General features: G+C 40.4%; 1 protein-coding gene across 1 annotated transcript in view; it reads right to left on the bottom strand.

Annotated features, from left to right (window-relative positions):
* The window catches only part of LOC111973789 (leucine-rich repeat transmembrane neuronal protein 4), a 63,285-nt gene extending 43,677 nt beyond the window's left edge, over nt 1–19,608 (bottom strand). Inside the window, exons 1-2 of the mRNA XM_024001201.2 lie at nt 19,064–19,608; nt 8,113–9,688 (exon numbers count right to left, since the gene is read on the bottom strand). Of these exons, the coding sequence (XP_023856969.1) occupies nt 8,139–9,688; nt 19,064–19,067 (1,554 nt within the window). The 5' untranslated portion in view covers nt 19,068–19,608 and the 3' untranslated portion in view covers nt 8,113–8,138. The remainder of the gene's footprint in view (nt 1–8,112; nt 9,689–19,063) is intronic.
* Between the last annotated feature and the right edge of the window lie 4,595 nt (nt 19,609–24,203).

A 24,203-nucleotide genomic window follows, 5' to 3' on the forward strand; every position in this document is an offset into this window, starting at 1 on the left:
ATCTGCCTTTCAGCCATGCAGGATTGAGGCACTAAATGTAATTGATTACAAGGGGTAATGGATCCATTTTGCCACAGTTTGATTATCCAACAGGGCTCTCTTCAGAAATAAATAACACAAGCAGATTAGGGTTTAACCATTAATCTCCTCAGATGGGCCACTCCTCATCACTCCCACACACGCTGAAGTCCCCGTCACAGACGGCATGTGTGGTTTTAATGTCATTATCCTAGCCTATATAGACAAATAAATATCCTCCCATTATACTGTCATTTCAAAAAGGTTAGAATGCCTCTCCATGACATCCTTATTGGTTGTTACTGTTGTGTCCATGCTGTAGCAATGGCCACAATGGCTCTATTGAAGAGATTGCTACCAATGAATCCATTTCAACATATCAAGCGAAAAATTCTTCCAGTTAATGCCAAACCTGAGACTTCCCCCTCCTCCTCGTCCAGATTCAGACAGAAATGACATTAGTATTCTGAAGCGGCCTCCCCCTAGCAGTAGCTGGTGCCAGCCACTTAATTTGTCATTTATTGCTCCATGACAACTGAAGTAACTGAACCTCTACCCAATGGAACATCTCTGCCAGCCTGGTGGCCTTTTTCCTCATTGTGGCCGAGGCAGTGTTGAGAGGACCTTGGTGGAAATAAGGGCACAAATACAATTTTGTGGGGAAATGAGTTGGTTAGTAGGACCCCTGGCCACTAAGCCTTCTGAGCTGTTTATTGTATGCACTCCCATGAAGGCTGGCTGAGCTTAGGGGGAGATAGGAGAAGGGGGAGGAAAGAAAGAGGAGAGAATAGGAGAAGGGGGAGGAAAGAAAGAGGAGAGAAGAGAAGAAAGCGGAGGGAAGAAGAGAGGGTGGTTTTTCCTCACTAAAAACTACATCAGACCCCCGTTGAGGACAGATGTACAAATGCTATACAAGCATTCATGTTGTCAAAATAACCAAGCCAATGCAATACAAGTAAATTCAAGCGAATGAAATTTTCCAAAACAACAAAAAAACACATTGCAGATTTGTATTCAGATGCTGATTCATTGCAGTCTTGTTTGAGAGGCATCAGTGACATGGGGGTCCAAATATCAGTGCAAGTGCTTTTGAAGTGTGTAAAAAAATATGGAAAACAAATGTAGCCTTCTATGTCAGGCTCGCACAAACACAATCCAATGTCAAAAAGCACCGTGTTTTCTCAGATTTCAGCCTGTTTGAACTCCCTCTGCTTGTCTGACACATAATATTTGTGAGCCCCAGTGTAGGACATGAACTCAGCATCTCTCCAGAGCCAGCTACAGGCCCCTGTTTGTAGAGCTGCTCTCTGGGTCCTGTCTGCTGATTCACAAGGCATGACCTTCAGAGGGACTGAGCCACAGCGCAATGTCTGTGTCACCAGCAAATGATTAATGAGAGGCAGAGATAGGAAGGTGAGAGGGAGAGAGCGAGATAGAGAAAGAGCGGGAGGAAGGTGAGAAAGAGAGAGAGAGGGATAGGAGAGAGAGGGGGGGGGAAGTGAGAGAGAGAGAACTATAACTCAGTTGGTCTAAAACCAGGCAGGTTGTCAGTGCCCTTAAATCTTGACACTACCTCACCAATATTTACCTCCCCATCTTTCCTCCATACTATGTACTGCAAGCTTCAGATTTAGACCCTCAGATTTCTGTAATGGCTGTATAATGGGTGCTAGCTGATGAGTATTCAGTGATGCATACACATAATTCTGTAATAAAACAGGCCTACAACTAGTCTGTGAGAAATGGGGTTTTATCAACATATGTTTGAGGTGCTTTAATTCAGCTATAGTCAACCTGACGTCTCCAACTACAGTTTGTTTTGATCAAAAGAGTTGAGAACAAGGTTGCCATGAGCAGTGTGAGTGTGATGAAATCAATTGAACCTTTGAGGGCGGTATACCCAAAAAGTCAAAAGTCCCTCCATCAATCAGCCTCATGGTATCTGACAGCTTTTTGAGCAGCATATTGTTTCTAACTTCTCCCAAAGCAATTGTGTATAAGCTTCAAGGCTACCCCCTGTCTCATGAGCCATTACCCATCTTCATCTCACCTCAGACACTGCTAATTTGGCATGTCTAGACAACCTTGACATCAATCACTGGATAACGACCAATTAACCTTTTAGCCTGGGCTCTCACAGGGCTCCATTACATATCTGGGTTGGCAGCTCTGCCAATTTGCTACAATACACTTCAATCAAATAGTTTCTAAGAATATCAAAACAATGCCCACTCAACATATGTTCAAGGATTGGCCTTCAATTGTGAATGAAACCAGACTCAATGTTAAGATGACACAATAAAGACTTTTCCATATGCAGAGCCTTGATTCAATACACAACCATACATATAATGTGTCAAATTCAGTTAATTCTCTAAGCATGCACACACACACACACCAGTTTGTGTCTTGCTCATCATATTCTTGGTCGTTAGTACACAGATGGTCACATTGTGTTTTATAACGCCTGTTTATTTGGGTACAAATGCATTTATTTAAACAACTTAACTTCTTCTGTCACTCATGTAAACACTGGATAGTACCATTCTCTTGCTAAGCATGCCCTCCAGCATACTCTCTGGACGTTGGGCTTCAATCACTACAGAAAGAGATTGACTGAGATCGAGAAGAATTGCCATAAACGGGAGGATTCAATAATGTCAAACATGCATGGGGGGGGAGATTGATACACATTCCTGATCTCCAATTGATGAAATGCTTCTGTTCTCCGGTCAAAGGATAATCTCACCCACTGATTTATCTGTGATGAGAATGTTTTACAGAACATTGATCTCTCTCCCTTTCCTCCCAATCCACTTCCATCCGCTCACTCTCTCTGTCACACAAAATGTAATGTAACAACAAAACAAAATGGAGCACATGACAACGACATGGATGCAGCGCAGAACAGCAATAACCTCACATTTAAAATGTCAGCACCACTGAAGATGTCAGCACCACTGATATGGACAAAACCGTATCAAACTAAATCATAATGGATCTGATTACGATTCTTCCATTGAAAAAGAGTTGGAAATATCATGTTTTCCATTGCCAAAAGTTCCATCTATTGATATTCTATAGGCTACAAGAAGCTGTAGCAGAGATGATAAATGAGGTAAGAATGGTATAAAACCATGGGAACCTGTAAACAATTATCAGTCAAATATATTTCCATTCAGAAAATGGAGGGAAAATTGATCAGTATAAAGGACTGGGTCATGGCATCTCCATTCTGATTAAAAGATTAATCTGAATAGTGGTATCATGAACTAGCCATTGAGTGCTGTTGAGGAATATTAGGAGGATGCTGTCCACCTGTTTAACCAAGGAGATTACTCTATGTCTGATTCAGCCATACTCATACTCTAATCTAAATTCTATAAATCAAATCAACCTATACAGAAACTCTTTCCTTGATTTCAAAGAAAGGGAGTGATACTTGAAACATAAACAGACCAGGGGAGCCATAGAGGAAGGAGAGATTCTGTGCTTTACTATATCATTACATCTCCCTCTCTACTGAATGACACAGACATACAGCCTGGTCTCATAGACTAGATGTAACATAGTAAATATGGGCCACTCAAATTAGTATGATATGTTACGTTTGATATGGTTACATACACAGAAGGTTACTTAAGCCAAAAATGGAAGGAGGGTGGTTGGTCGGGGTGGATAAGTAGCCGTATAACACAACCCAAAGGTTGTGTGTTTGAACCTCACGGACAATTTTAGCTAATTAACAACTTACTACTTTTTAGCTACTTTAATTAGCATGTTAGCTAACCCTTCCCCTCAACCTAACCTTAACTCTTTTAGCTAACCCTTCCTCTAACCCTAACCCTAACCTTAACCCTTTAACCTATCTCTTAGCCCTAACCTTAACCATAAACCCTAGCCTAGCTAATGTTAGCCAGCTATTCAGATTTGAAACATTTTGTACATTTTGCAAATTTGTAACATTGTGTACGTTTTTCAAATTGGTAACATATCATACGAAATGGATCATGGACATCCACAAATGAATACATACCATACGAAACGTAACATATCATACTAAATGGTGTGTCTCGGATTTACAGTACCAGTCAAAAGTTTGGACACACCTACTCATTGAAGGGTTTTTCTTTATTTTTACTATTTTCTACATTCTAGAATAATAGTTAAGACATCAACACAATGAAACAACACATGGAATCATGTAGTAACCAAAAAAGTCAATATTTTATATTTGAGATTCTTCAAAGTAGCCACCCTTTGCCTTGATGACAGCTTTGCACACTCTTGGCATCTATATTTTGATTTGTTTAACACTTTTTAGGTTACTACATGATTCCATATGTGTTACTTCCTATTTGTGATGTCTACACAATGTAGAAAATAGTACAAAATAAACACCCTTGAATGAGTAGATGTGGCTAAACTTTTGACTGGTACTGTACATACAGAATAATACAAAATTCTCTGAGACCAGGTTGTAACATGAGAGCACAGCTTGAAAACACAAACTAACAGCTTTTACATTACAAAGCAAGAGGGAGGGCAAAATGAGATTGTAGAGACAAGAAAGTAGGGCTATTMGGGCGTGAAATGTTTCCACCTGAAACTGGAATGTGACCATAAATGTAATTCAAATGTTAATTGTCTCATATTCAGAGGACATGTTTAAGCTTGCTCTGCATTCTGATGTTTGGCATAAAAGAGAACTACAGAAATCCTATTACATTTCCAACTGCTCTGGCTGCCCATTGAGGAGGAGAGGACAAGGGATAATAGAGATGAGGAAAACCTCTGCTCTATTCATCTGCAAGGCTATTAGTTATTCTGCCAACAGAAACCAGATTAAGTATTCCATTTAGTGCTCTCATATACCACATTAGACAAATCCAAGCCAGGACAGCCCAAATTTTTTMGGGGGGGATCTCAGATTGTTCTGGAAATTGTCACATAGATACTTCATTGGGAGGACTGACCAGGTAAAAGCTATGATCCCCTTTTTTGTGTCACCTGTTAAATCCACTTCAATCAGTGTAAATGAAGGGGAGGAGACAGGTTAAAGAAGGATTTTTAAGCCTTGAGACATGGATTGTGTATGTGTGCCATTCAGAGTGTGAATGGGAAAGACAAAAAATGGAAGTGCCTTTGAACGGGGTATGTTAGTAGGTGCCAGGCACACCGGTTTGAAAATATTTTTTCCAAGCAACATGTCTAGAAATGAACAAAATCAAAAGSAGTACATTGAGATAATATAATATCTTAAAGCACACTGTAAGGAGTATAATGACACCAAGATGTTGTCTACTATCATGTGCGGTTCACGGATCATAGGATTTTACAGGATGCAAGGGTACTTTTGAAATATTAATATAAATATTTTTGATGTTGAATAAATTAATGTAACATTTTGTGAGCATAAATATACCAAGATGTTGTTTGTATCAGGTACGGTTCACGGACAATAGGGTCTTACAGGAGGCATGTATAGTCTAAAAAGGGCCTAAAATGACAACTTTCATCTTGCTTGGTTACCCAAACTTTTTTTGTATAACACCCCTTGTGCCCATAGTCACCACAAATGACTTCAATGATGGCAGTCTCAGACTAAAGTATGCAGCGAACGATAGAGCAGCAGAAGGATTTTAATCTGAGTCGTCAGGCTAACTTTTTTWTATTTTTTATTTAACCATAATTTAACTAGGCAAGCCAGTTAAGAACAGATTCTTAACGTTCATCATGATTTTCTAAAAACAAATTGTGACACAAATGTAAAAACCATGTCAAACATCCTCCCTCCCTATTATTAAGTTTCTATGTGAGAACTGCCATGACAATTTCAGATACCCAAAATATTTCTGGGCTGTCCTGGTTTGGAATCGCCCCATTCTCATATAAGAGCAAGATAGACAGACTGCCTCAATTCTTCTCATCTCAGCTTTCTCCTGCAGACTGTGGTTGAGAAATGTTCTGCAGAGGACGTCCTCCTGACTAGAAACTGTTCTGCACCTGTGCAATTAATAATGGATGACATTACTGAGAACATGCATCTAAAATACATTTGTGCTTTCGCCTTCGGTATGTTATGTGGGATTTGAGATACTTGAGGAGGAAATGAAGAAAAACATACTGTAACGAGGCAAAGCACTGGTATGTGGTGCTAAAATATTATAGGAAATAGAAACTACCTTCTATAATATTGGTGCAATTCATGAGCAACCTTTCTCCACTCCAATGTGTATGGGCTTTTTGGCTACCAAAGGGAACACTGAGTCAGAGAGAAAGGTGCAGACTTAAGTGGCCCTACTATATCTCCCTAAACAAAGCATGCCCTGTTAATCATTATCTGCCATTCTGCCAAAAGCCAACAAGCAGCAATACAGGGAAAGACAGATACATGGCATCAGGGAAAGAGAGGGCACACGCAAAAGTGCCTAATTAAGCATGTGCAAATCAATAAGAATTTCTGTGCGACTTCCTCCCTCAACTCCTTAGCATCTGTCTGTGGTCCTGAGAAATGGTCATGTAAAAATAAGCTATGCAGCATGAATTTCCATCTTCAGTAGTCAAAATATGAATGCCATTGCTTTACTTTTGATAAGTATTATTTCAATGTATGGTATACTGTAATTCTGCAGTTGTAAGGCAAAATGTGCGAAATAGACTGGCTTAATCTGATTAGATGCCTTGTAATTAAGGGGGCCAGAGGGCCATAATATCAGTTCACATTATTATTATGCTGAATTTGTAAAGCTTAACAGTATGAGATCTACTGGGGCACCCTATGTCAGAATTTTTTTTATCTGGTTGCGCAATTACGCAACGTCCCCTCTCTTTCCAATAATTATTTTGTCTGGGAAACAAATCAATGAACTGATGACCATAAATCCGCTTAATCTTTATCAAATGAGGCTTTGAGAGACATCAGAGGAAACACAGGTGGTTGGCTAAAATAGTGGTGATATGTTAAAGGGTAAAAGTAGTAAAGGGAAAACCTTCTTTCAACTTTCCTTCTCCTCACTACTCTACCTATCCCTTCTACCTCTACCTCAGTGGTTTCCAACCTTTTTCAAAACTGAATTTTGCTCTGCCCCGAGTACCCCTGAAGAACCCCTCATGTGCATTTTACCAGTAGGCCTATGGTCTCATGAGTCTTCTCAAGTACCCCCTGTAGTACCCCTGGTTGGGAAACACTGCTTTACAGTATACATTCCTTTGTTACTCAGTTCTAAACCACTCAGTGTAGCTCGCTACACAGCCTCTCACTCAGTCTCAGATCTCCAATGCATACTTCCAATTTTCTGTTTATAAAATCAAGGTCTTTCTTACTGTAAGAAAACAGCCTGATTGCAGGCTTACAACATCAAGGGCATCTGCTTACTGTGGTACTACATTGTCAACAAAAACCTGCCTGGTTTTGCACCTCTTTGGCTAGAACCAGAAACATCTAATGAAAGAGGCATAGAGAGAGAGAGAGAGGCCATGTTTGAGATAATACTGTAGATCGAACTTATCTCAATAGAAATAGAGTGTTTTCTACTGAGGATCTCCTGTACTTGATAATTCAATATCTTTACTGAGCTTTAATGTCATGTAATATACCAGCCATTACACCCGAGAGGTGATAAAGGTATAGCCTCTGTCAATTTATCACAATCAAGATAGTCAGTAAGAGAGTGAGAGAGTTCAAATAAGACAATAGTGACATTTTACCACATACTGTATAAAGCCATCAGCAAGGTATGCTGTTGTAGCGAATATACACGATAGGCAAAGACTCACTGCACAGTGACTTGATATGGTACGTAAAAAAAAATATATATATATATTTTGCCTACAGTGAGATATATATTCAAACAGGAGTGCAGGAAAGCTCAAGCTTCACTCTCTCTTAATCAATTCATGATACTTATTTTTTGACTGAAAGAGGCATACTGTACTTTACAACATGACCTGGGTTTACAAATGGATCTGAACTAGCCTGGCATGTTATGACTCAAGTCACGATGCATTGACTCATATTTCCTATCCAACAAACAAACAGCAAAAGGATCATGTAAAATATATTTTTATCCCCAAAATCACTGAGAAATTTACCTCTGGTGCCCCGCAGTGGAAATGGATCATACCTCACATTCTCTGGAGCCTGAGATTGTGTATGTGTAGGGTCCAGTCCCATTAACCAGCACATCCATAGTTGCAGAGTTTGCAGGTTTGTAGTCCACATAATACTCTTGCAGAGGTGAGCTGAGAGTGCTTTCTGTTTCCCGCACATTTTTTCGCCGCTTTTTGACCATGGAGCGCTGCTGGAGCTGCTTAATGCTGTTGGGGTAGCGCTTCCAGGACACATAAATAACCAGGAGAATTATAGCCACCGACAGGAAAAGTGCCACACAGCCAGCAATAATTTTATGGAGAGACACATACTCAAAGTCCTGCTCTGGGGTGGTAGGGGAGACCCCTGAAGGAGACGGAATGGTCGTAGCACTGCGAGTCAACTCCTCCTCAACCCTGAGCAACGTGGGAAGGGGCAGGAGCTCAGGCTGAGATGGGATGTTGAGGGAGGCTGTGGTTGAGACAAAAGGGGTGGTGGGAGTGACCTTACAGATACTAAATGTCTCTACTGCATCGATCACTTTCTCTCCCTGGGCCTCCTTAGGCCCAGCACAAATCATAGTGGTCTCCTTGTTCCCCTTGAAGTTCCTCAACCAGGCCACTAAGGGGCAGATGGTAGGGCTACAGTACCACACATTACCAGCGAGGCTGATGGTGGTGAGGGAGATCCAGCTATCCACTGTCTCCTGGGACATGTTGCTAAGCTTATTGGAGTCCAAGTTCAGGGTCTGTAGGTTGGGGAGACATTGGTACGTACTGGCATCCACAACTTGCAGTTCATTTCCAGAAAGGTCCAGTTTTTGCAAGGACGTCCACGTCCAGGTTAGACCCTGGTTTATTGACTTAATTCGGTTCCATTGCAAATAGAGTGCCCGCAGGTTGGTGAGGCGGGGAAAGTGAGAGAAGTTGATCTTTGAGAATTGATTGTGTTCCAAATGAAGCTCGATCAACTTGAGCAGTCCAGCAAAAGCATTTCGAGTCAGGCTTCGCAATCGATTGTAGCCAAGATCGAGGAACTCCAAATTGCGCAAATCCTGAAAAACACGCATTGGGACCGTTTTCAGGGAGTTGGACCGCAAGTGGAGACTAAGCAACTTCCGCATGCCCTGAAATTGACTGTGCTGGAGGGCCTGCAGCTTGTTGTAAGAAAGGTCAAGATTGCGTAAGTTAGGGACAGTATGGAAAGTGTTGTTTTGTAGCTGTGTGATCTTGTTAGAGCTGAGAATCAACTCCTTGAGCCTCCGTACCCCATGGAAGGCTTGGCTGTCCACTGTATTAATGTAGTTGTGGTCYAGATAAAGCCAAACAAGCTGACTGAGGCCTGAGAACTGACTAGCTCTGAGATTCACTAAACTGTTGTAGCGCAGAGAGAGGCCCTGGCATCCCACAGACACATTGTTTGGCACATCCCGGAAGGCATTGGACTCACAGTATACTATTTTCCCATCACATCTACAGCTTTGAGGACAGGCTCGCTCACGAACACTGATTGGAGACGCTAGCAGCCAGCCCTGCACCAACAATGGGATCATGAGCCATCTACGTCGCATCAGGGATCCTGCAGACACGGGGAAAAAAGATAAGGACACTCAAAAGGTGTATATGTTTGTCAGTATCTGTTAAAATGATCATGCTGAGAATAAACATGTTGACACTATGAATGAAGTGGGAGGGAAAATATTATCTACTTTTCTGCACTATTTTCTTAAACAAGCTTTATCAACTTGTTTTAGGGGACCAGCAGGCTATAGTCCTTCCCGCTTCTAGAACCGCTTACATTCAAACTAGCACTTGAGATGAGAATAAATCGGTTTCATCCCAGGGACCAGTGCCTATCCACGGTCAGAGGTTGAGAAACACTGATCTGAATGAAAGCACCGTACCTAGGGGTTGTTTAGGGGAATAATGGAGAGTGGTTGTGGTACTGTGTGGTAAAACATCTAACTTACACTGAACAAAAATATAAATGCAACATGTACAGTGTTGGTCCCATGTTTCATGAGCTGAAATAAAAGATCCCAGAAATATTCCATACTCACAAAAAGCTTATTTCTCTCAAATCTTCTGAACAAATTTGTTAACATCCCTGTTAGTGAGCGTTTCTCCTTTGGCAAGATAATCCATCCACCTGACAGGTGTGGCATATCAAGAAGCTGATTAAACAGCATGATCATTACACAGGTGCACCTTGCGCTGGGGGCAGTTAAAGGCAACTCTAAAAACAATGCCACAGATCTCTCAAGTTTTGAGGGAGTGTTCAATTGGCATGCTGACTGCAGGAATGTCCACCAGAGCTGTTGTCAAAGAATTTAATGTTAACGTCTCTACCATAAGCTGCTTCCAACCTGCTTCAGAGAATTTTGCAGTACGTCCAACCGGCCTCACAACCGCAGACCACGTGTATGGTGTCAAGTGGGTGAGCGGTTTGCTGATGTCAACGTTGTGAACAGAGTGCCCCATGGTGACGGTGGGGTTATGGTATGGGCAGGAATAAACTAGGGACAGAGAACACAATTGCATTTATCGATGGCAATTTGAATGTACAGAGATACCGTGACAAGATCCTGAGGCCCATTGTCGTGCCATTCATCCGCCACATCACCTCATGTTTCAGCATGATGATGCACAACCCCATGTCGTAAGGATCTGTACACAATTCCTGGAAGCTGAAAATGTCCCAATTCTTCCATGGCCTGCATACTTTCCAGACATGTCACCCATTGAGCAAGTTTGGGATGCTCTGGATAGACGGGTACGACAGCATGTTCCAGTTCCCGCCAATATCTGACAACTTCACACAGCCATTGAAGAGGAGTGGGACAACATTCCACAGGCCAGAATCAACAGCCTGATCAACTCGATGCGAAGGATGTGTCGCGCTTCATGAGGCAAATGGTCACACCAGATACTGACTGGTTTTCTGATCCACGCCCCTACCTATTTAAAAAGGTATCTGTGACCAACAGATGCATATCTGTGTTTCCAGTCATGTGAAATCCATAAATTAGGGCCTAATGAATTTATTTAAATTGACTGATTTCCTTATATGAACTGTAACTCAGTAAAATCTTTGAAATTGCTGCATGTTGAGTTTTTATTTTTGTTCAGTATAAATACAAAAGCTGCATGCTGCAAGTGTTCAGCTGCTGGTGTGCTTTTATAGATTAATTAGCAATCACATCCATCAATGTTGTATTCCTGTGGGTGATATTGAGAGTAATGTGAGGTAATATTGAAGGTTAGTAGTTCAAGAGGTATAGCAGCTATAAAGGAATCATGCGCTTGAATTTTTTTGGAATMAACTACTATTAAAAGAATGGCCAAGCAGTAATATTTGTAAATTAAAAGAGAATTGATGGGGATTTGTAATTTGAGAAAATATATTAGTGACCCATGCATGTGAGCTCAAGCCACAAGAAGTCTATGTGGCATAAAAGCTGTTATAAAAGTGGTTAACTTCCATCTCACATGTCATAATACTTTCATTGCAGTAATTGGACATTTAGTGGAGTACTATATCATGGGGCAAGAGAGGTATCTGGAAAACAATTGGCCAGCCCAGTTGTGGGACTGTGAACAATGTATGCATAAATGCAAATAGAGACTGAGACAGAAAAAGACTAAAGAGTCAGTGGTAGGCTCGGCTATGTTTCTGGTTGGCAATTATACAGAAAAATCCATAAGAATCAGCCCATGATTCCCTTGCCCTGTTCATTTCTCTGTCTCTATGTAACACATTGCCCTGGGGAAAAAATGTTCCCACAACGTTCCCTTAAGAGTCTAATTTGGTCATGAACTAACGTTTTCATAGAAATGTTCCTGTGATGTGCAAGGAATGTTTCCAAGAGACCATTCCCTTAATGTCAAATATAACTTACCCAGAACGTGGTTACCACGTTCTCATAACATAAGATATTCATGTTCTAGACAAGTTTCATGGGAACATTGCAAAAACATTTTGTGTCCAGTTTTCTGAGGGTTAGGAGACTATTCCATCAATATCCCACTAAACATATACAGAACACGGTTGCCATGTTCTCAGAACATAAGACATGAATGTTCTAGACAAGTTTCATGGGAATGTTGCAAAAATGTGTCCAAAAAAGATCATTATACATCATGTCATGTTACCAAGCTCATCAAGGCCCTGATTGGTGAACCACTCATAGTTCTTTGTCTCTTGGCAAGGTTAGGGATACTCACACACAATGCTTTTAAGATACAGTTTTTTCAATTTACATATTTGACACACATGACAACATTGTGCGTGTTCAATTCATCCGAAATTATTATTCAACATGTCCTCACCTGGAATTTGAACTCACAACCTCTTGGTTCACATTACTTTGATCTTCCTGAATCCTGCTATACCACCATGTCTGTGTAAGGTACTGTATAAATTAATCTGATTATTCTCACTTCAATGAATTTATTTACTTATTTCAGCTATTTAAGAGCTTTCTATATAGTTGTCTGATGTCGTGGGGCATGTTAAGCTGTTTTAATGATACTCATGAATCACTATGATCGATAAAATATTTTCTTGAGTGTAATTTTAACAGAGCTGAGATTGACTCAGCACATTCACCCTATTGCTTACACCTATCAAGTTGTTTCAGATATACACAAGTGCCTATGGGAGGAGGGGTTAGGCCAGCGGTTCCCAAACTAGGGGTCGCGATCCCATGTGGGGTTACCTGATATTAAAATGGGATTGCGGGAGCATTTCCAAAATCCTGGTTAAAAATCTTTACTTTTTAAAAATAATATCGTCTTTGTCTCTCAAAATCATTGTAATGTGGTTAACCATAAAAATTTAAATTATTCAAATCTGGATGCTTTTCCTTCACTCTGCGGTCCAACTCATCCCAAACCATCTCAATTAGGTTGAGGTCGGGTGATTGTGGAGGCCAGGGCGGCAGTTAGCCTAGTGGTTAGAGCGTTGGGCCAGTAACCGAATCCCTGAGCTGACAAGGTAAAAATCTGTCGTTCTGCCCCTGAACAAGGCAGTTAACCCACTGTTCATAGGCTGTCATTGTAAATAACAATTTGTTCTTAACTGACTTGCCTAGTAAGTTAAAACTCAAACAGAGAATGCCCTTAGATTGTGGGAAAAGGCTGCACTTCAATCATTTGGTGAATGACTAAGCTATGAAACCACGCACTATTACAGAGACTTTGATATTATCAGCTGCAATTGATATGATGAAAGCAATGTATGGGGAGGTAGAGGCACAGGAACTCACATCAAAACCTTTGTCAGATAACCCTGTGAAACTAAGCATTGATGCTATAGCTAGTAATCAAAAGGAAAACGACTCAAAAACTCTATCACGGAACGGCTGGCAGTCCTCTGCACTCTAGTTATGTCTCCCTCTGCCATATGGACGCATTGTATGTTACACCCACTTAGCTATAATGGATACACCGAGAGCAACTGGTGGAAAAAGAGCTGAGTGCAAAACTCTGAGATATTCAGAACGTAATTTTGATTGTAAACTACATTGCACACGCCTGTTCGCAAAACTATGTGGAGATATGGGATCAGATGTTCTATTTTCACACCGAGAGGAAATATTGGAAATTGGAAATTGTTGGAAATATTTTTCGAATTGAGAGAGGAACTGTTGTCATCTGCAATGGATGTAAAAAACAGCCTTTGTAGACTTTCTGTGTAATAAAAATAAATGTGTCTCCTTGCCTAGGTAACAGACATATTTTGGAAACTCAACAAACTGAACCAAAGCATGCAGGGGAAATACCAACAAATTCAACAGATGAGTGACCGATTCAGCTAAATCCACCTGACTGTGATCCTGGCTCAGTTGACATGCCGGTAAGTGAAATCGAACAGCTGATCGAGCTGTCATGTGACCGAATGCTGCAGACAACCCATTCACGGGTCACTACGGAAGAGCTTTGGTTCCTGACTCAGAGAATACTGTGCCGTCTCCCTCCAAGCATTAAAACTTATGGTATGCTCATTCAGTGCTCTCGTCTGCATAAAAAATAAATAAAGATCCAGGTTGAATATCGACCACGCCTCCTGACTTTGAGAAGCTCCGACGCAACATGCATCAAGCACACCCATCTCATTAGTGGTGGTAAGATAAGATAAATATGTCAGACTAATTTGCAATTGACTGTCATAGCCCCACATTAAACGTATATGATGGTGAGTTGAGAATACAATCAGAAATACTGTTTTGCAATTGACTGCGATAGCCCCAATTAAAAAAGTAAACATTGGCTGTTAATAACATGGTTGGGGTCGCGAGAATTTTCAGATATCAAAATATCGTTTGCGAACCTCTGCATTAGGGATTCCTCTGGACAGGGCCTAACTATACTGGCCCAATAAGCACATGCACTAGAGATATCCCTTATTGGGAGAGTGGTTAGGGAGCTTGTCATTGGTGCTGATAGCCTGGGTTTGAGATCCGGTAGGGGAATCACCTTAATGTCACATTCTTAGCAATTTATATTAATGTCATTATTTGGCAACAGTTACAACACACTTATCTGATCTATTTCAAATGAGTGTCTCATTGAAAGATTGGAATCTGTAGGATTACCCCTTGAGCATGAATTATGACCACATTTCCACTACCTTTCATGAATTATCAATATTTATTAATTCTATATAGCTGAGCATCTCTCCATTGTCTTCTTGACATCCACACCACATACCATCTATATCATGCATTTACAAGTTCAAGAATGGATGTTCAACTGCAGATTGCCCCCTTTAACATATTGTGATGTCTGTGATTTGTCCCAAGTGATTCTGTTGCAATTTACACATTAAAACCTGGAGCTGGAACTCTGTGTTGTGTATTGTTTTGGTATAACTGGCATCATCATTGCTTAAATGGCAAATGTGAGAAAGTATAAGACATGCTACTGTAAATATGCACATTTCTGATATTCTGAGAATATGGCAACTATGTTCTGAGCATGTTTCTATCAGAAGCAACACTACCACCTGGGCCATGTTTTGGCAACAAATTAGGAATGTTACAGATAGAAATGCACAGAAGCGGTGCTTGAGAAAACTCACCAGGGAAGCCAGAAAAAAAGGCATATTACAACCTTTGTGTTATGATAATCGCACTGTTTGCTCTATAACCTGTTCGTTCATATTCCTTGACACTGTGGTATACTGTATAGGCCTAAGGCCGAGACAATAAGACACKGTGGCTGTCCGGTGAAGTGCATAAAACATATTGCATTGAACAAACAGTTACATGACCTACAGCATGGTCAAGCAAGGTAATGTTTCCAACATATTCGGACAACTAAACAACTATTTATTTAGAACCACGGAGAGTTACCGCAAGTTGCAAAGAAAACAGGAGCTGCCTCCTATTCCAGCACCATTTCAACTTCAACATTTCAACATCATCTAATCACCTCTGCTTAGTGTAATACAGCGACAACTAAAAGATACCAAAAACGATTTAGTGTCAAATCAACGTAAGATAAATATGATGTTGGCTGTCCATGGTACTGATTTCTGTTGTGTGTGTGCCTGCATGCGCGTGTGTGTAGAAAAAACATGTTGACTCCCCCTACTTGTAGAGAAACCCTACTTGTAGAGAAACGATGCCATCCTCCTCTTTAATTTTGCCTAAATGGTTTTATATTTTGTATTACTATTATTATTATTTTTCGGGCCTTTCGATGTAAAAAAAAAAAAAAAGTACCTTGTTTGAACATTCTACACACATTTACATACTGTACATGTTTTTTTTTACAGTAGTTACATAGCAAGAATAAAGTAATTAGATTTTTTGATATACATTACATCTGGATAGATAGTACTAATACAATATACATCATGTTTTCAGCCATAACTATTATTGAACATGAGCTTTTAAACCCACACCTCAGCTACTCTCAGTCCATCCCACCTATCTCCATAAACCGCCTGTTTATGATTTCCATGTGCCATATTTTTCAACTGTTCTGTGATGTTTCACATAAATTCTGAACTGGTCTAATCGCATAGTATCAACAGATTGTAGGTTAAAGATATATCTTTTTACTAAAAGTACTATTTTATTGTTGATTGATTGACTATGGCTCACAACAGTGCTATTTGTAGGGTTCATTTTAGATAAATGTGGTGATTTCTTCAGCCATTCCTGAACCTGTGACCGGAAACAAGCTATAGTACACGATTTAAATGTGTTGTTGTCCTAGGCTATCTGGCTAAAATGCTTGCTTGCTAGCCTAACTTCCTTTCGTGGGCAATGATACGCCAGGCCATCTAATTAACATTAGCATACTACATCTAGCTACATGTCAAACTTCCATCCTCTTAGGCCAGGGGCACAATGAGTGAATTTATGGTTGGATCAGAATCGTCGTTATAATCATTGCTCAGACTAAATCCCTATCTCCATCCATGGCTGATTTAGGAAAGGGACAATTTTACCACCACGAGATGCAACAATTCAAATTTTTGTTCTGTCAATGACGTTTGGCTTTTGATGTGATTGGTCTGAAGCCAAATACAAACTGGCTTTCCTTGACACTTTTTTTGGTGCACCAGGACCATTCATAGCTGAGCTCACCCAGTTTAGCTCAACGCTGATTGGCTATTATTATTTTATCAAGGGAGGCCAAATGGTCGCTGGCTTCCCTTGCAGTCAATTATACTGGCGGCAATAATGGCATTCTCTTTTTGACCAGACAGCATCAGGTAGATACGCTACACATACTGAGACAGAGGGGCGCCTGTTCATTCGCTCAAATGCTTTCTCTGGTGAGATACATTCAGCCACCTGTGAATTGAAAGAAATTTATGAAACACAGAGAGACGAAATAATAAATGATTTTGTTCATTTTTTTCTTGGTACATTTTTGGGGGAAGCCTGGCTTCCCTTGGCATCCATGAATACAAGCCACTGGAAATGCAATGAGGAGAGCTGATGTGATTCCTAATGAGAGACACATGTTAGTTCTACATAGTATATGTGGTGTGGATTTCAAAAAGAAGATAGCTGAGCATCTCAAAGAGAACTATGTAGAATTCTACCGATTCCCATCTTTCAATGAGAAACTAATTTGAATTAGATCAGATACGTGTGTTGTAACTGTTGCCAAATAATAACATTATTAACATATATTGCTAAGAATGTCAGTGTAGGGTGACTCCCCTAGCAGGTCTTGAACCCAGGCCACCAGCACCAATGACAAACACCCTAACAACTGTCTCAATAAGGGATATCTCTAGGGTATGTGCTTATTGGGCCAGTATAGTTAGGCCCTAGCCAGAATAAACCATAACCCCTCCTCCCTAAGCACTTGTGTAGATGTGAAACAACTTGATATGTGTAAATAATAGGATTAAGTACATCTCAGCTCTGTTAAAAGTACACTCACGAAAACTTGTATTGATCATAGTGATTGAGGAGTATCATTAAAACAGCTTAATATTCCCCACCAACATTAGATACCAATACAGAAAGTGCTTAAATTGTTGAAATAAGTCAATCAAATCAATGATGAGAGTATAGTCAAATGAACTGATAAATGACATAGACATAGTGGCGTAGCAGGAAGATCTGAATGCTGTAAACCAAGAGATTGTGAGTTCAAATCCCAGGTGACAACATGTCGAATAATATTTGCTCTATAAATGATCATGCACAATGTAATTGTGTGTCAAATATCTAAGTTGAAAACACTATGTTAAAACCACTGTGTGTGAGTATCCCTAACCTTGCCAACAGACAAAAAGAGCTATGAATGGATCAGTGATTCACCAAACATGGCCTTGGCAACAGTAACAATGCATGATATGTATGGGGGGGGGTCATTTATTTTGGACCATTAGGCGACATCCTAACAACTGATACACATGTTCTTGCAATGTTCCTATGAAACGTGTCAAGAACATTAAAATTGTACATTCTGAGAACATGACAACCATGTTTGGTGGGACATTGATAGACTATTCTCCCAACCCTCAGAAAACTGGACACATGAATGTTCTTCCAACTTCCCATGAAATGTGTCTAGAAAATGTATATCTTATATTCTGGGAACATGGCAACCATGTTCTGTGTATGTTTGGTTTGTGAAATGTTCTACATTTAATACCAAAACATGCAACAACAAAAAAATGGCAGGTTATTGCTAACATAGATAGAATGTTTCTCTAACTAACAGGAACACTGGACACTCATACATTAAGGGAACCAACAAAAACAATCTCAGAATGTTTTTGCTAACATAGATATAATGTTCCCTTAACTAACAGCAAATCTGGACCCTCATACATTAGGGGAACGTTATGGGTAACATTACAAAAACGATATATCTTCCTAGATTTGTTAGCTGGGGCATTATGCTCAGGAGAACAGTGTCAAAACATCATCCAATGAAGGCAGACACTGATAAAACCAAAAACATAGCAAACCTGTTGATCAAAGTGAAAACGATTTATCTAGGCTATTATATATAAAATATGTATTATGTTGTGACCATAGTCTGTCTTCGCTCTGGTTACCATCTCGAGACAAGGAATAAAGTTATCAAAGCTGTAACTTAATAGCAAGACATCTGAGATACAAGATCGTTTCTAACCTGCTGTCTGCCTGGTAGGCTAATTCCATAAAGGCTGCTACCCTAGCCTACCCTGAGGCACATTCGCATTGGCATGCGGCAGATTGATAATGGTGTTCCGTTCAATGTGTGAGGGTCTGCATGGCATTATGCCTCTAGGGATTTTCTCTATGTTGTGAAGAAATTATAAGCCTATCAATATATTCCAGTAGCATAGGAAATACATAACATATGGGTTTTGAAACAATCATGTCATCAATGACGTGATTCCTTCGCCTTTGAGCTGTTGTCTTGTCTAACATGAGCACAATGTATATGGGCAAATGGAACACATTCTTTCATAGTGTCTTCAACATACCCATGTCTGCGTGCTGTCGGCTTCTTTCCACAGGTTAGAGCCTTCTGATGCTCGACTCCAAAGCCCGCATGTCACGCGCAGTCCTCATTTGGTTGGACAAATAACCAACACCGCACAACTAACCAGTGTAACGAAGTCAATGCAGCCAATATGCTCCGCAGCCAAACGCACTGCACTGTGCACACCTGCCGCTGTGCTCAAAAGTCTTGTAAGTATGGAGTAGCCTTATTTAGCGCTCGTATCCTTATATCAGTTGCATACCACGACTCCAATTACACAAACAAAGCAAAGCGTTGTACTCTAACAGATTATGATGTAAAAGCCCATACACAACATATTCCCCCATGGAAAAATACACTTTGAAAATAAGTTTAGGCCTATGTGTGGGTTGACTCAAGAAACGCCAAATTAATAGCCTATCAAGTAACAAAATACGCTGATATTCCCGAGCAGCAAGCGTGTAATCCAGTCAGCAAGCGCCAGTTAAAGCCTATGTTGGTGGGATTTAGCCAAGCAGATCACTGGCAAAGGTTTTCGCTCCATAGTCCAGTCGCAACTGGTCCTGATGAGAGAAATACATACAATTATACAGTTCTGTCGAATGCCAGTGCGCTCAGCCTCGCCAGACAAGGCTATTAAGGATGCCCTCTCCTGGCCATAACGCGTGCCAGCAGTTGCCATCAAATGGATGGATGAATATACACAAAATTAATAGACCATTTTTTTATGTCTGAACAATGAACTGTAGGCTACTACACAATAAAATAACGTTGCTGATTATTTGTTGATTTCAACAAGCATATTAGGTTGCAGGCCTAAACTTAAAGCCAAGGCTAAAAGCATCTAGCCAATATATCAAGAAATAAAGGCATCGGGTGTAGGCTACACTAGTAATTTCAGTATCATTTTTCTTCATATGCAATATGTAATGCAGTTTATTCCGTGCCATTTATCATTTAAACCATGCAGGAAATAAAAGGCTTAGAGGCACAGTAAAGATACACTACATGACCAAAATTATGCGGACACCTTCTTGTCGAACATCTCATTCCAAAATCAATGGCATTAATATGGAGTTGGTCCTCCCTTTGCTGCGATAACAGCCTCCACTCTTCTGGGAAGGCTTTCCACTAGATGCTGGAACATTGCTGTGGGGCCTTGCTTCCATTCAGCCACAAGAGCATTAGTGAGGTCGGGCACTGATGTTGGGCGATTAGGCCTGGCTCGCAGTCGGTGTTCCAATTCATCCCAAAGGTGTTCGATGGGGTTGAGGTCAGGGCTCTGTGCAGGCCAGTCAAGTTCTTCCACACCGATCTCGACAAACCATTTCTGTATGGGTCTCGCGTTGTGCAAGGGGCATTGTCATGATGAAACAGAAAAGGGCATTCCCTAAGCTGTGGCCACAAAGTTGGAAGCACAGAATCATCTAGAATGTCATTGCATGCTGTAGCGTTAAGATTTCCCTTCACTGGAACTAAGGGGCCTAGCCCGAACCATGAAAAACAGCTCCAGACCATTACTCCTCCTCCACCAAGCTTTACAGTTGGCACTATGCATTTGGGCAGGTAGCTTTCTCCTGGCAGCCGCCAAACCCAGATTCGTCTGTCAGACTGCCAGATGGTGAAGCGTGATTGATCACTCCAGAGACCACGTTTCCACTGCTCCAGAGACCAACGTCGGAGAGAGCGTTACACTACTCCAGCCGACGCTTGTCATTGCGCATGGTGATCTTAGGCTTGTGTGCGGCTGCTCGGCCATGGAAACCCATTTCATGAAGCTCCCAACGAACAGTTGTTGTGCTGACATTGCTTTCAGAGGCAGTTTGGAACACGTTAGTGAGTGTTGCAACTGAGATGATTTTTACGTGCTTCAGTACTCAGCGGTCTCATTCTGTGAGCTTGTATGGCCTACCACTTTGTGACTGAGCCATTGTTGCTCCGAGACGTTTCCACTTCACAATAACAGCACTTACAGTTGACCGGGGCAGCTCTAGCTGAGATTGCATGGCTGTGTGATCGATTTTATACGCCTGTCAGCAAGTGTGGCTGAAATAGCCAAATCTACCAATTTGAAGGGGGTCCACATACGTTTAGCCACTACTCAGCCATTGTTGCACTTTGCATTTACTCACTTAAATGTGTCATGAATAAACAAAGGCTGCCTCGCATGACCTCTTAATGGGACTTTGACTCGAGCTCACAGTCATTTCTGGTGTGGCCCTTTTAATGACCACACTAACTACAAAAATGGACACTTTAGCTCACATTACTAATACACTGCAGTTGGCATGTGATATGACAACAAAACAGGTGACACCAATCAAGCCAAATCAGCCAGTAGGCAGGCAGCACAGCCCAAGGGATAACATTGTGATGCCCTCATGCGTTTTATGAATGCAGAAAGTATAGACTGATGACCAAAGATAGTTGTTACATTGGAGGAATAACCAGGAATGGAGTTCCATCACAATACAATGTCCAAAATCCACATTTTATACCTGCATGTAACCACATTCGGAACATTAAATACTTACTTACGTAATAAACATCTTAGGGACAAATAACCAARACATTTTAGTTAATTTAGTTTATTTTGGTAATCAGGGTTTTAAAAAGTCTCTGGGAATGGAGCCCAGAGCAAATGGAATATTTATACCSTGACAATTGGAAATTAAAACACTGCAAGTAGTCATGCTACCAGTGTGAGTTGGCGCTAAGAATAGAGCAAGCATAAAATCTTTCCAATAGCCACTGACATGAAAACATGCTTTAAAGGAACAATATCAAGACCTATTGTAGGAGTAAATGTGAATAAACATATTCAGACTTCAACAGAGTAGACAGAAGAATAGAAAAGAAAATGTAGTGTGATGTTCCTCCTACAAAACATTTTAAACATCTTCAACAATGAATCCATGAGAGAAACTGGACTGCCTGTCATGCACTGTCCCTGGCCTGTGCATGTTTGAATGTTGTTGTTGCAATTCAACTGAACATTTAACTGTCCTTGAGAAAGAATGTCATTTTTACTTCCTTTCCCATCTCGGTAAGATTTCTGTCAGCAATTTAGAGCACTGCATTTTATTTGTAAAATATTTGTAATCTCTAAAAACAAATTGCCTGGGATTTTTATTTAGGAGATTCAGATATTTTCCAACCTAATCTTTATCAGCAATGTATTACAGTAAGCTGCTGTTGTGTATGTATTATCCCATGTCAAGCCACATACACTCAAAGTTTTAATTACCTCCCTAAAAAAATCTTACATGACCCATTTTCTACTCAAGGATATTTATGTGGGCATATGCTTTTGCTGTTAAGAGGATTCAAAGCATGCAGAATGATCAAAGTCATATTTTAGTAATATTAGTATTTCCCAAAACAAGTGTTATTTCTAAGTGTGCATGTTACCTCTTAGTTTTTAAGCACTGGCAAGAATACATTTCTAAATCTGACAAATATAAGGAGACAAACTTTTTGGGGCATCTATTTGTGTGCATCAGTATTAAATGTTGTCTTGATTCAACATTCAACATTCAACATTCAACAATTCAACAATTCCTGACTATTTTGTGGATGTGTTCCTCAGTCTCACACAGCAAATGAGTTAGCAAGTTCTTTAGGTTATCTATAAGGCTATCTTTGAGAGAGAAGAACTTTGAGTGACATACCTAATCAAATACATTTGGTCACCATACAATTCCACCTAGTTTCTGTGTCAATGATAGTCCACAAATGTAATGATGAATTTCATTTTCCCTCAGTCACAAGTTCACAACATGCACTTCCAAAGGCAGCGAGGGCTTTTTGTTTTCTAAAGCAACCAGCACTGCCTCCAAATTGCCTCCCATGAAACTTTAATGACTGTCTGTGACTGAGCCCTGAATAATTGAACAAGGGAAAGACCTGTCCTGGATGATTCCCACTGTAACACATTATGGAAATATACAAATAATACTATTAGGTGAAACAAGCCACCTCAGCAATTAGGTGGGCTGCAGGAGAGGTTCAAACTCMGACACTTTTGCTTACTTCAATTGCAATGAGGGCTACTCCGACGACTTGTGCTTGAGGAATGTCTGGTTCAGTATTGAGACTGTAATGACCTTTTAAGAAGGTCTCCCTTTATTCTCAAACTTCTTCACAAGGACTTTGTTCTTTTTCTGACCAATTGTGTTCCAACTTCTTCTTGTATTGCCTACATAAGAAAAAAACTAGAAAACTGGCAAACCTATTTGCCATCAATATTGTGATATCCTTGGTATCTTTTGATACTTTTGTTCCATGTCTTAATAATACTATTAATGAGTTAGGTGTACAAGAGAAACTTGGGAAAAGTGTATTTTGTTGATAATCTGAGTGCAGACTTCAGCTCTTCCATTTCCAGATATGACAGTTACTGTATGTTGATATTTGTGAAGTAATGAAAACCACTACTCCTCTCCGACTAGAGGTTTGAGAGATACAGTATGTAATCTTGGTAAATAAAATATTTCAGCCTCGATGGCATCACAATGTTTAATGAAAATAACTTTTGGAACACATGTGTACTGAATAATCTTGCCTGAACCTGTTAACTCTCAAAGGTAATGCAGAGACTTCAACTCAGAAGTCTACCAGTCTTGTGGTACTTTCAAACCCAATCAGTCATGTCTTTTTAGCTGGTGCAGTCATTACGTTACAGAAAACTGCTGCATGATAAGTATGCAGGGCTCAGTCACTGGAACCTGTGTCTTGGAGTACAAATTAAGTCATGCATTTTGTGTATCTTTAGATCTGTGTTCTTTAGTCAGTCAGAAAACATCACTTAATTCCCTTCCATTTGGGAACCTGTGATCAAATGACCTTTGATGTGCTACAGAACTCTAAAGGTTATTTACCATGGTGCCAGTCCTCCTTCTGAAGGCTCAGTACCCTTCTTACAGTAATCCCAACAGAGAGAACAGGAAGAATGCGGTTACTGCACCCTCTTAAATGAAATGTGAAGCCATGCAGAGGAAGCGACCAAGAGAATGTAGCCGTGGGGCAGCTACTGAGACCCAAGTCTAAATGGACCGAGTCAGGCCTCCTGTTTACCTGCACAACATACAGGCAAATACAGTTATTTAGAATAATTCTGAGTTTAATTCTGCCATATAGCT

Source organism: Salvelinus sp. IW2-2015, linkage group LG15, assembly GCF_002910315.2.
Source record: "Salvelinus sp. IW2-2015 linkage group LG15, ASM291031v2, whole genome shotgun sequence".
In the NCBI taxonomy this organism is placed as follows: Eukaryota; Metazoa; Chordata; class Actinopteri; order Salmoniformes; family Salmonidae; genus Salvelinus; species Salvelinus sp. IW2-2015.